General features: G+C 39.1%; 1 protein-coding gene and 1 long non-coding RNA gene across 4 annotated transcripts in view; one reads left to right on the forward strand and one right to left on the reverse strand.

The window, feature by feature from the left end:
* DNAJC24 (DnaJ heat shock protein family (Hsp40) member C24) overlaps nucleotides 1–13,144 on the reverse strand; it is a 40,372-nt gene that overhangs the window by 26,370 nt on the left and 858 nt on the right. For all 3 annotated transcript variants that reach the window (XR_007377976.1, XR_007377975.1, XM_048950069.1), the window contains exon 2: nucleotides 12,821–12,955. Coding sequence is in view for 1 of the 3 variants with exons in the window: in XM_048950069.1 (XP_048806026.1) it covers nucleotides 12,821–12,928 (108 nt within the window). In the remaining 2 variants the exon portion in view is untranslated. The remainder of the gene's footprint in view (nucleotides 1–12,820; nucleotides 12,956–13,144) is intronic.
* LOC125695515 (uncharacterized) overlaps nucleotides 10,693–13,144 on the forward strand; it is a 175,238-nt gene continuing 172,786 nt past the window's right edge. The window contains exon 1 of the long non-coding RNA XR_007377977.1: nucleotides 10,693–10,741. This is a non-coding gene — a long non-coding RNA (uncharacterized LOC125695515). The remainder of the gene's footprint in view (nucleotides 10,742–13,144) is intronic.

Here is a 13,144-nt window from a genome sequence, read left to right on the forward strand (position 1 = left end):
AAACAGACATTGGCTTATTTTAGTAGAACAGAGAAACTTAAGCTGGAGGGAAAAATGAACTAATTTTGAAAAGATGATTTAAACATGTAAATATTAAACTCTCCTCCTATCACAGGAGGAGGGAGAATTTCTGAATGAACAATATGAATTAATTATCGATATATTCATAAACAAAAAGGGAAAAAGTTACTCCCTGTAGCCAAGTAAGTCTGGCAGTACTGGAAAGGCACTTGGAGCCTTTCATGACAAAACCACTTAATTTTCAACTGAAAACCAATTTCAAACACATACTAGAAAAACAGAGCAGAACCTCAAAGCCTTGTGGTGCTACCTGCTCTTAAAGTAATTTCACTGCATCACGTGAGCCATCAGGCACTGCTCCAAAAAGCAGAAAGGACAACTGCGTACTTTCATTTTAAATATTCATTTCATCTAGTCCCATAATTTGCAATTCGCCTCTTAAATAAAATAAAGAGACCCAAACAAATGAAAGGTTCCACGATTTTTAAGAAGCCTTATACAAAACAAAGGCTTGATGCTTTGAATGGCTATGATGCGTCAAGCACTCTCAGCCTTCCCCAAGATACCAGTGAAAAGTGAAGGCTTTCATCACAAAAAAAGAAAATCAGAAAATTTCCCTCACTGGAGCTGCACTCAAACATTCCTTTAGGTTTTCTACAGGTTTATTTTGCAAATAAAGGTCTCATAAAGCAGTCATCCTGAAGCGCTGTGCTCTGTGGCCTATATGGTTCATCAGGTACTAATTAGATAGCATGTTCTGTCAACACTTCCCTGCTCTTCTTCTATTAATTGATCATCCTGCCAAATTAATACAATGCAGCACCCCTTCCAAACTCCTTGAGCTTCTTTACTTGTGAGAAAGAAGGATAAGGAGAGGGGAAAAAAAACACCTCTAAGAGGTCACGAGGTAACTGCATTTCTGCAGGATCTGGAGTGACAATAAAAACACTATGATGAAAAGTTATTTATGGTCCCACCGACATTTTCTTCAACCTCTTAGAAAAATAAATGAAAAACACAAGTATAAAATAACATACTTCATCTAACAGGTTATATTAACTTTAGAAGTGGCTACAAGTGATGAAAAGATGGCAGAAATAAATACGCATGGCCAGTAATGGCACAGACCTAATCAGATCATTTGCAGTTAATAGTGTCTATTCGGAAAAAAGGAAGGAATACTATGCAGAAACTAGAGCAAGCTGATCTCACCTATGTATCTCAGAGCCCAAACGGCTGCCCTTACAGCCCCATAAAGTCCGAATATCCAATGGTATTTTATAAAAAACTGCAAGAAATAATACGCACGTATTCTGCACTGATTAGACTGCAATAAAAACTGCAGGAGAGAAAAAACAAACGACAAAGCAGTTGCCAAATACAACACACTACTGCCACCTAATGCTTAGCAGAAGGTTGCATCGCAAACACTGCATTGTCTCTGCGCCGCACTGGCGTTGTGAAAAATGGAGACGAGAGAAAACAAAGTTTACAATGGTTCATAAGTATCTCCTTCACAGTGCCTCCCCTATGGGCTTTCTAAATCGAACTGACGTGATCATATCCTGTCTTGCATACAAAGACTAATGTGCAAGATGGATGTTAAGTGGGCCGAACATGAGGTGCTTAATGTGTAAAAATAGCAGGGATGCAGTGCATGCATTTAATTAGTATACCCACATAAAGAGGTACGAGGGCATTCACCTGATCAGAGTCCACACTTGTTTACATCCATGTAAGCTGTTGGTAACTGAGAAGACAGTAGCACAATTCAGCCTCGAAAAGCTTCCACCAGCACGTATTCGGAAAGGAAAGAAAAAAGAGAGGTGTGGTCTCGCGCTGCAACAGCACAAAACAAAATCACACTGAAAGTACTTTTCTTATTGGAGCGATCTTGCAACAAAACACTCTCTGTGAAACGTGAAACTTGTTCACTTCCATGAAAAGAATGATTCCAGGTCTTAAACTTGCTTTCGTAGCCCACAGTCAATCTTTTCAGCATGTTCACTCAATTGGCAGAAGTTAGCAGGGAACATGGGCGGAGCCTGTGTGTCCCACTTGTAAAGAGGGGGAACAAAGTGAAGCGTTCCTTGCGACATTCAATCTGTTCATACAGAAGTGGATTAAAATTCCCCCAAAGGATGTCTGTCCAAAGGCAGCTTGACAAAAGAGCAAGGAATTTATTTTCTGGATTCATTAATTCAATCCATCTCCTCTTCCTTTTTCTTCCACCCAAAACAAACAAACTTTTAGCTTTTTCACAACTTCAGCCTTTTCCTACCTGATCTGGTTATTGATTTGCTCTGCTCCTTCCAGCCTCCACTCCAGGATGATTCTTTCTCATTGGGATTTTCCTCCTGGTTTCTCCTTATGCCTTACCTGTTCTATTGTATTTTTCTAGTATTGCTCAGTGATAAACCAGAAGGTGAAAATTGTACCCATTCTTCTCCTTTTTTCCTCCTACAGTCTGCCATAATCCCAAACTGTGAGGCAACCACCCATCTGAGCTCCCTACGTAATATTCAACTGCTTGTATGTTTTGCAATCATAATCCACCTTTACAGCACTTTCTGAACACCGATAACCACTTCTGCATGCAGCATCCAGCACAGCAGACCTCAAAGTTCATGAAGGTCAAATAAGAACCATCGGAGGAGAAATATTTCAGACATTATTGCTGCTGTAGCTGTTGCTGCAAGGAGATATTTGCTGTGACTCAAGGCATTTCTAGAAAACAGCCATCAGTCGGACACAAGGAAGGAAAAAGAGCTTTCTTTAAGATTTAATTACTCACCACTCAGTGACTACTTCAAAAGAAAACACCCACAAATATCCCAACATAGTTTATTTTAAAAATGAACAGATTTTAAAAGCTATTATTAAAGGTGCACAGCAGTACCTAACAGTTATGCAGACCACAGAACTGACATTCACCAATACAGAGTAGTAAAAACTCAGAGGTTTATACAGTCAATTCACTGCTGCCAATTCTTCAAAATTACTGGAGTCTTCAACAGTACCATTACAACATAAAATCTCAGAATAAATTACATTGTCCTAATCTCATTAATTTGCCTTTTTTTTTTTTTTTAAAGGCTAATCCACATTTTCTGCTTAATGTAATGTAATGTATGCTTTTCCTAAGCATACACTAAACTTCATCTATTCTCTCTCTGATTACCCAAGAAATTCACCATTACAGCTTTCACATTTGAATTCCCAGGTTGACAACCACAATTTCTGACCAAGGTGCTGCATGGTACTACTATGCACTTAAAAATCTTAATCTTGTCAAGTTGGCCAGGAGCCTGAGCTGAGAGACATCAGAAAGAAGTGAAAATGTGTTTTTTCTCCTCTGCATTTAGTGTTTGCAGCCAAAATCCCTGTCTTTTGCATGCTTGGCTTTTGCATTTAGCTGCAACAGTAGCAGAATTGGCAATGTGATTTTCATTATATTTTATAGAAGTAAATTTCAACTTCCATGGAAACAGTCACTTTCAGTTCAATGCTGCTTGCAAAGTCCCATGGCTGCAGAGCTAGTCTCACACTATGGAGCTGCTCATCATCAATTACTGAAACGTAAGGATTGTAGCATGTAGAACTGAAATCCTTTTTTAATGCAACTGCTTTTATTGTTCTGCAGGATCACAATACTGCTGTTACTTCTGTTTCGACCTTTAGGACTCTCAGTCCTTTCACCCCTGCTATTTCTTCAGCTTGGAAAAAATAGAACCCCATTGGCCCGAGAAGAGTCCAACAAAACAGCATGAATTACCTCACATAACTTGCCTATCAACTACTCACATTCCTCATTTTTCAGCTCTAGAACAAAGTTGACATTAGAAACAATATGTAAAACTACCAGTTTTTATTGAGGAAAAGAGCCCACAACTGTTAGTGTGTAAACAGAATCAAAGATTAACTTTCCCAATGAAAGTATAAAAAAAAAGAGGAAAGAAAAGAGGAGCAGTAGCTACCAGAAAGCAGGACTTTCAAAACAGTTCCTTCTCCCCTTTTTTCTGCTTCCACGGCTCCTCACTTTGCTATGGAGAGCCACCCAAGCGCCTCACACGCCACTTAAAACACTTTTGGGAACTATACTGCAACACAGCAGGAAGTAAGGCAATAAAACAAGCAAAACATAGTAAGGGAAGGGAAGAAACAAACCATTTTAAAACTTAGAGGAGTATAAAGGTGAAAATACAAAAGGAATTTTAAAGGTTATTTATGAAGTTGTGACCCTTTTTGCTCACAATTTACAGTATTGGATGTCACATTAAGTCACAGTTGTTGTAACGTGGCCCTAATCAAACAGTTATGGCAGTTAGACGAAAGGTCAGAAAGCTAGTTTGGGCAAACACGTTTTTCATATGAAGCAAAGGGAAAATCTTGTATTGTACAAACTAGAGCTGCTTAAAACACTGAAAAAATGGGCATGAATTCTCCTGGCGACAGGGACTGGTAGTGGGTGAAGGAAAGCCCACAGGATGCTGTTTCATGGCTAAGAAGCATCTGGCAGAAGGGCAGAGACAGATAGGTAGGGTCTTCAGCTGACACAGTGACTTGCAAGATGAAGACTTTTCCACAGCCTAGAAAGCCAACAGCTTTGATACCTGGCAACTGCTTGCGACTGCGGAGCACAAAGCAGCTTGTGAATTCGTTCTGCCGACCATCCGTAAACCAGTACTCCAAATCAAGGTGTACCACTACCTTTCAAATTCACTTGGAATGCCTCAACAGACAGACAATGGAAGAGGTCAGATTTAAATATTATGCTTATCACCTGACTCCAAAATAATTTAAGTCTCTCCAGCACTTCAGTTTCAGAAGTCACTGTGGAAATTGAAGCTTGACGAGCAAACGACTAGCATATATATTAGTGGACATAATTGCATAACACTTCTAAAGTTTTTGTTTCAATATTTATTTCAGCTTTCCCTATCACTGGTATTTGAAGCTAGCCAGGATCTCAAAATGACAGGTTAGGCTCCAATCAAATTGCAACTTTTAAAATAGACATGAAAAGCTAAACATTAACAGAATTAGAAAATATCTGTATGAAAAATCCATGAAGATACCTCCTACTTTTGTAGGAGACAGCTTAGACTCAAAGACACCGTTAATAAACAACATCCAAGTGATACAAACACAATGATTTCATATTTTAGTCAACACCAAAAAAGTCTACAACTTCATGAGAAGTCTCAGTTCTTAAAGTCAGAGGCCGTTAAGCATGCTGTGCTTATAGCTGAAGGCACAAACGCTCCATTATTGCACAGATATCACTGCAGCATAAAGATTCTACTTCCAGTAATCTGAAAATGTTATGGCTGTGGTGATCAAACAATTCCAAACAATCCAAATAGCTACACAAAATCTAGCTTGGATTGGATTTACTCTCACCAAGTGCTTTCTTCAAGTCATTGTATCCGGACTGATTAATAGTTTGCTGTTAATTTAACTTATACGTTGATGTTGGTAAAGGCTGGCAAATTTCTTCATGTGTAATCAGGAAACAGTTTTTGCAGTGTATCCTCATAACTACCAAGATGGCATTTTCCAAATGACTCAAGGAAATCACTCAGCAGAATTTCTGATTGATCTTTTTACCATTTCTATTTAATAAACACTCTATACAGCCTTAGTCTTGACAGAATATCCACATTTTATGAAAGAACAGTCAGAGATGTAGATGAAAAGGTAAAATCACTATCCAGAATAGATCAGCAACTGTAAAGGAATAATCCAAGGTTTGCTTCACTTGAGCTTCAATAATATCTGTTAGTGAAGCAATAGATAGACCGAGAGAATAGTACCATACCCGTATTTTGCCTTGCTTTTCTGTATTAGTAGGAATTATTAGTGGATTGTTGGCAAGAAGATGGCTGCCTCTGAAAAGAAGAGCTCTTGATCAGCCTCTCCTCAAAACACCTACCTAGAGAATCTTCCACGTAATGTCAAGAAAAGAAAAAAAAATTGGCTAAGATCCTGCTCTGACTTGTTCATCTTTTGCTTCTTTAAGAATGGACATTTTTAGGTCTGAATTTTGTTGTTAATAATAATTTACTGGCATAAATAATAAAGGGTAGGCTTTTAAAATATCTGACTATTGATTTTTCAGCTTTGAAATGGTACTTTAACATACAGAAAAGTAAAAGATTGGAGTAAAATATCCAAAAGACTGACAAGACTATAGAAAAAAAGCTGGACTTGGACTTTTCTACTACAATAACATAAAATGTGTCCTAAAGACAGCCCTTTTAGGTAGAGAATTCACTTCTGCAGCAAATCAGTTCAAGTGAGCTCATGTCTGCTGACCATTTGGGCTGAATGGGAGGCAAGAATGTAGCTGTGATCAACTGAGACAAAACAGGAAGGATGGGACGGTTAACACATTCAGAGCACACTTAGAATAGTTCACTTGGAAGAGCCTTTCAAACACCACACAGTCCAGCTGTCTGACCGCTTCCAGGCTCACCAAAAGTTACAGCATGTTACTGAGGGCATTATCTGAATGCCCCTTGAACACTGACAGGCAGGGGCACCAACCACACTGCTAGGAAGCGCGTTCCAGTCTCTGACCGCTGTTTAAAGCAAAAAGAAAGAAATAATGCGTTGCTTTTACCCATTTCCATAATAGTTACATTACATATTTGGATTCTATTTTTAATTTATTGCTATGATCAATAACTTATGAAATAAGAGCAGCCCCGTGGAGAAGGACTTGGGGTCCTGGTGGACGAGAAGCGGGACATGAGCCAGCAGTGAGCACCTGCAGCACGGAAGGACAACTGTGTTCATAAATGACAGTAAAGTAATAAAAAGTGAGGCATTGCTTCATGTAAGCTGCAGCATGCTGGACACTCACTCTGACAAATGAGTACTTCAAGCACTACCTACCAATATTGTCACATCCCCCTATTCCTGCTGTGGTACTTCACTACATCCAGTTCCCTTCTCTCTTCACCTGTATCCATGAACCTCTCACTGCTGCAAAGTCAGGACAGCTTTCTCAGCCTTTCTCTGTAAGAGATGTGGCCAGTGTGCACCTTCCATTTGCGTGCTGATCCATCAGTTGTTAATCACTGCATTTCATTTGATTAGCCAGCTGCCCAACCAAATGAGTTTTCCTGGTCAGTACCATAATGTGAGCAGGCGATGCCCGAGGACCAGCTGCAGCCAACATCACCTCTCCCACCACATCAACTAAGCAAGCAAGAGCTTCTGCTTGGACATGGCTGTCTGCATCTCTGCACGCAGTGGTACCATGCATCTCCACAATGCTTGTTTTTTAAGTGCTATTGTGATACATGCAATGAATCCAGGACACCATTCAGATTAATAAGTTTCCATTTCTGCAATGTGATCACTGACAGGGTGAAAATACCTGTTCTTCAGACTTAATACTGAATACTGCTATGACCTCTAGTGTAAAAAAGAAGAAAAAAACACACAAAAACCCACAAGGATGAGTTAAACAAATGCTGTCAGATTAGAAAGAGCAGCAGGAATATTGGCATGACCGGGAGCCACCCAATCAAGCTGTTTCAACTAGGCATTTGCTAATGAAGCTCTGTTAAATACTTGTATAAGTTAATAACCAATTCTTCAAGTTCCAGCTTGAGAAAATACCCCCCTGTATTTTATTAAGGTTATAAACAGTAAATCAGATGTGAAGAACAGATGAAAATAAAGGAGAGCCAAATAGGCATTCCTTTGCAACAAACTTTATGATATCTAAGTACTAACTTCAGTCAGTCTACAGCGAGGCACACTAACAGAATGTCTTCCTCAAGGCTGTTAAGAAAAACACAGTAGGTTTTGCTGCATAATTTTCATTATGAAAATTATTGTTACGAGACTGCTGATGAAAATGAAAGCATTTTGAAGTTTGTAAGATTCAAATTCTCAACTTAAACTCAGCCTGAAAAGTTCCTCAGGAGGTGCATCCTCCCGCTGAATTTAGTTTGTAATGGACTTTAAGACAGTACGAATGCAAGCAGCTTTTTGACTTCAAATATATGACATCCTCTGCCTTTCTTGTGATTGCAAAATTCAGCTGTGTCCGTAGATCTGATAGGACACCACAGATCTTTTCTCTCCAGAGATAGCTGTCTTTCCTCTACACAAGCTCAATTCTTGAAATTATTTTCCTTCATTAAATTAGATTTCTATTGATGTCCTTTCTTTTTATTGCTGCTGACAGTCGTTCTCACCTATGCTTAATGCTCTTTGTTTTAAAATTTTCTACTCCTTCAAACAGATGAAGTGATCATCTGAACGCTTTCTTTGTATTTATATACACACACCACCCCTTCTGATAAACAGATAATCCTTGTAACACTGTGTGTTAAGTGGCACATTTTATTTCCTTTCCATATTAAAAATAAGAGCTTCCTGCATGCTCCCTGCTCAAATTACATGGATTTTCTTTAAGATTAGGGCATACATTGTAACAGCAGCATATAATTTTCCTGCACAATAATTTTTTTTCCAGTTGAAAGGTATCCTATAATATCATCAGCATCAACAGGAACAGACACCTGATTCTCAGCGAGACAAAGCTTCTATGTTTGGTGACTTTATTCTCTGTAAAATCAGCTTTCAGATGCAGAGCAGCTACAGAAAAACTTGCAAACAATCTGGCAATCCATTCTTTGACCAAAAAACGCTGGGCCAACCAGCAAGATTCTGTAATCTCTCCTTCTTTGTCACACTGATTTTATCTTCTGCTAGTTTTGTACGTGCTCAGAAAAGGGACGTGGGCATTGTCTCTCCTAAAAACATTTACCCTTTTATTTTTTCTTGTTAAAACTACAATATGTATAATTACAGATAAGAATGTCATACACATATAGCATCTCAAAAACGTCAGTATATTCTGAAGATAAAAGATGAAGATTTTTATCTCTAAACATAATAATTCTCAAAATCTGTTTTGATTCATTCCAGAACACGAAATCTTTGATGCTTCAAAAAGCCTCTTGAAATGAACGTAAGGCAGCCAATTACGGACTCATGGCACTGAGCTGTGCTGGTTACAAAATACACATTTCTAATTGGATATTTTTTCAAAGTCACTGGCTGAAGCTTTGTGCTAGAGAAGACAATGAAATACAAGCTAGCATACACTTAAGTTCCATTCCTTAAAAAAGCCCGATGATCAAATTGCTAGTGGCATGCATGTCTTATGCTCAAAAGTCTGCCATTCCTGGCTGCTATTAATTAAAGAGTAAGAAGCATTAAGATGGTGCAGGTGCCAGGCAAATGAGCATGCAAAAATTTTACAACATTTTAAGTTTCATGGTTGCAAGGATATTGTGTAAATATGAACTTCTACTTAAATGTTTAGATGGTAAGAAGAAATAATGTAATAACAACAACAAAATCACTATGTTTAGGTCAAACCTGTGTTGTTTTGTGCATCCAATTAATACTCTCCTTATACACAGAACAGACATCATATGGAGTTTGCAGTGAAATAATTTGCTTAAATATTCATGGGGACTTGGCCAAATGAAGCAAGTTAGTACGGCAAAGGAAAAGATGGCAGAATGGTAAGTAAATGTGCTCACTCAAGAAGGGTGCATTTGCATGGTTTCATTTTTTATGATTCATTAACCATTTCCATCATCAACCCTTTGGGATTGGTAAAAACAAGTTACATTTTACAAATTAATCACTTTAAAGAGAATTTCCCTTTCAAAATAGTTCTTGCAAGCTGTAATTCAACATTTTTTACTTGCCTACTACTTTGTATTGTTAAAGTCAGTCCTGAGGTATCACTGCAAATATAGTTATCTTTTAGATGACATATGGCAAGATCTCCAATTCTTTGCAGCTTTGGAAGTTTACATCCGCCTGTTCATTCGGGATGCTAAGTATACAGTGTGTTGACAAACAGACAAAACAGCAGATGGCAAAAAACAAACATTCAACATGAAACACTGAAGATCATCTGAAGAAATTGTAGACATTTGCCATTTTCATTTTAACAGCAGAATTATGTTTAAAAATAAATTCCAACATTTATTATGCTTGATGCTAATGAACATCTGTGATCAGAATATTCTCCACAAGAGAAGTCATATTAATTGCAATTTGCATACGAGATGTTAGTTGCTTTATAGACTTTCTGATTTTAAGATAGCTGGCACTGACCACACACATTTGTCAAGAGATCTTTAAACAGGCAGTTTAAATGTACAATGTACAATTAAAAGTACATGGCAGTGCTCGCCATTCATCCCAGCTTTCTAAGGTGGAGTGGCTCTGCTAATTCTCTACCACCACCATATCCAAAAACACCTGAAACACCTGCACATAGACTCATCCTCCGCCTCCAGCAATGCTCCTACTATGTACAGTAGCAGCTTCAGAAAACCTTAAATTAACATTCTGTGACTTAGAGGTGTACAACCACTAAGATCTCTTAAGTACAAGCCTTCTTTGGGGAGCAAGGGAATTACTTCACGTGAACAGGACGCAGCAGGTAAGATGAGAGGTTGCAGTGAAAAAGCTAAGTCACAGCTTGAAGCAGTGATTGAGCAGCTGGTGTGAAGGCGGCTCAACCCAGGGGATCTCAGGTGCATGCAATGTACCTGAGTGACTGAATGGGCTGGAGCCAGGATCCGCCCCTTCCCAGACCTCATTTAGGGTTGCTAATGGAGGTGAGGGTATCTCTTGCAGGAGATCCCTACCTACTGGAGGCCTTCTAAAGGTAAGTAGCTCTTTCTTTGCATTTTGTTATGTATAGCCACTGTATTCAGGTTCATTCTTATTTGTTGCAGTCAAAGACTTTGCCATCCTGCCATTATTGCAGTACTTTCCATCCCATTATAGCATTACAGAAGTCCAACTAGTGCTATGTTACTAATGAACACTGGATGCCTAGGGAATAGCATCAGGATAGGACAAAAATACAGTAACAGCTCCCATATGTACGTTCCACCCTTATTCAGAAGTCCACAGCTCGTTGGTTTCTGGATCTGAGAATTCATTTTCATGCTAACATGCCACCACAGACTTTTCTTTCATGAACTTCTAACATTTTAAATCATGAAACACTCTGGGTCAATGCAGTGACTTTCATACAGGAGCCATGTGCTATGTGTTGTACTTTCCTGTCCCTCCTGTAGCCAGTGGCTTACAGGATGTGTAAAAGTAATTGATTTATTACCACCATGCCTTTACAGACAGTAGAATGTGCTAGATGCTGCATCAATAAGTATATATGGGAAAACAAGAAAAACAGAATATAAGAAATATAAAACATAAAAATATATGAAAGATATAGAAGAACAGGAAAGGTCTGTAAGCAGCTCTACTAGAAGAGAAAGACTAATAGTGACAACACTGACTAACAACTGACAAGCAGCAGATCTGCCTTGGAGGAAACACCTACAAAACAACATCAGTATGGCTTTTCAGTCAGAAAAACAGATCCATCACTGATAATGGGGGGGGGGGGGGGGGGGGAGGGAACCTCTAGAGCATAAAAATGGAAGAAAATAACCTTAATGTTTGCTAACATTTCCCACTCTCTTTTCAGAGAGCACTGACCATTTAGACCCCAAATGCACAGATTCTAAAGAAAAGCCTCTACACTAGAATTTTTCACCTAGAAATATAGCAAGACTAGATGTGCACATGCTCTCTATGGCCCTGCCAATACTGATAGTCTAGTTTACAGAATCGCCTACCTAAAAATATAAAAATGAGGTCTACTCACCTTCTTTCTTCTCTGGGTTGCCATTTTTTTATGTTTAGAAATTTAATTTAAAAATTAATTTAATTAAACTTAAAAAATCCTGGGACTTCTGCAAGTCTATCAATTTGGCCATTTGAACCAAACAGTATCAAATATACGTGCCTTATTGTGCTCTTAAAGGTGGGCTAAACAATCTCTTCATTAAAAAGCCTGAATTATGTGGGAGGTTAAAACAGAGGAACCAAGTTAACTTGAAGTAATCTCATAGAGCTCTGAGTCTGCTACATATGAAAACCATGAGAATGGGAAACACAAACACTAAGTTCATGTCTTAAGGCATGACTAAAAATATGACTCTAAAAAAGCACACGAGAAGCCTTCAAATAAAACCTAAATTGATATTCACAAATTTTCATCCTATACATTCTACTACTGCAGCCTATCAGGAAGAACTCTTTTCTTATATCCAACCTGAACCTCCCTTAGTACAACTTGAGGCCATTTCCTCTTGTCCTGTCGCTGTTTCTGAGGACAAGAGGCTGACCTCCACCTCATCATAACAACCTTTCAGGGAGTTGTAGAGCTCTAAGTTCCCCCTAAGCCTCCTCCACACTGAACAGTTCCTGTTCCCTCAGCTGTTCCTAAGACTTGTGCTCCAGACCCTTCACATCCCTGTTGCCCTTTTCTGGGTTCCAGGGTTTCCATGTCTTTTTTTTATAGTGAGAGGACCAACACCAAACACAGTAACTGAGATGCAGCCTCACCAGTGCTGAGTACATAGGGAGAATCACTTCCCTGCTCTGGTTGACAATGCTATTTCTGATGTGAGCCAGGATGCCCCAAGCTTGTAGCACAGCATGAGCTTGTTGTAACCAAAGTGCAGGACCTGACGTTTGGACTTGGGGAACTTCATCCCCCTGGCCTCATCCCATTCAGGTGAATCTATAGGGCCTTCCTACCCTCAGGGAGATTGAGACAATCCCCAGCTTGGTGTAGTCAGTGAGGACACACTCAATTTCTGCATCAAAGCAGCAGTTTTTACTTTGTTTCTAAAACTTAATTCCGCACAAGTAGCAGAATGATACTTACTAACAAAGCCAGCCTTTGATATTTCTGCTTCAGTTCTGCTGGGCTGTCTGATGGCTGTGCGCCCAGGATTTGGTACCAGTCCTTTCCTCTTGTCTGCTCCACAGCCATCTCTGGCTGGCCTTGATTTGCTCAGTGCTGTGTAAGAAAAGGCAATCATTCTAAGTACAATTTGAAAAGGGAAGTTAAGAAGAGAGAGGAGGGAGGAACTACAGGCAGCTGGTAACACAGCCTGCAGGCCATAGGGACAAAAAGGATAATTAGTGCTTGTTTGTGTAGGTATGTTTAAAACACTGCTGTAAAGGGCAAAAGGTACGTATGAACTGG

Source organism: Lagopus muta, chromosome 6 (genome assembly GCF_023343835.1).
Source record: "Lagopus muta isolate bLagMut1 chromosome 6, bLagMut1 primary, whole genome shotgun sequence".
NCBI classification, from domain to species: domain Eukaryota; kingdom Metazoa; phylum Chordata; class Aves; order Galliformes; family Phasianidae; genus Lagopus; species Lagopus muta.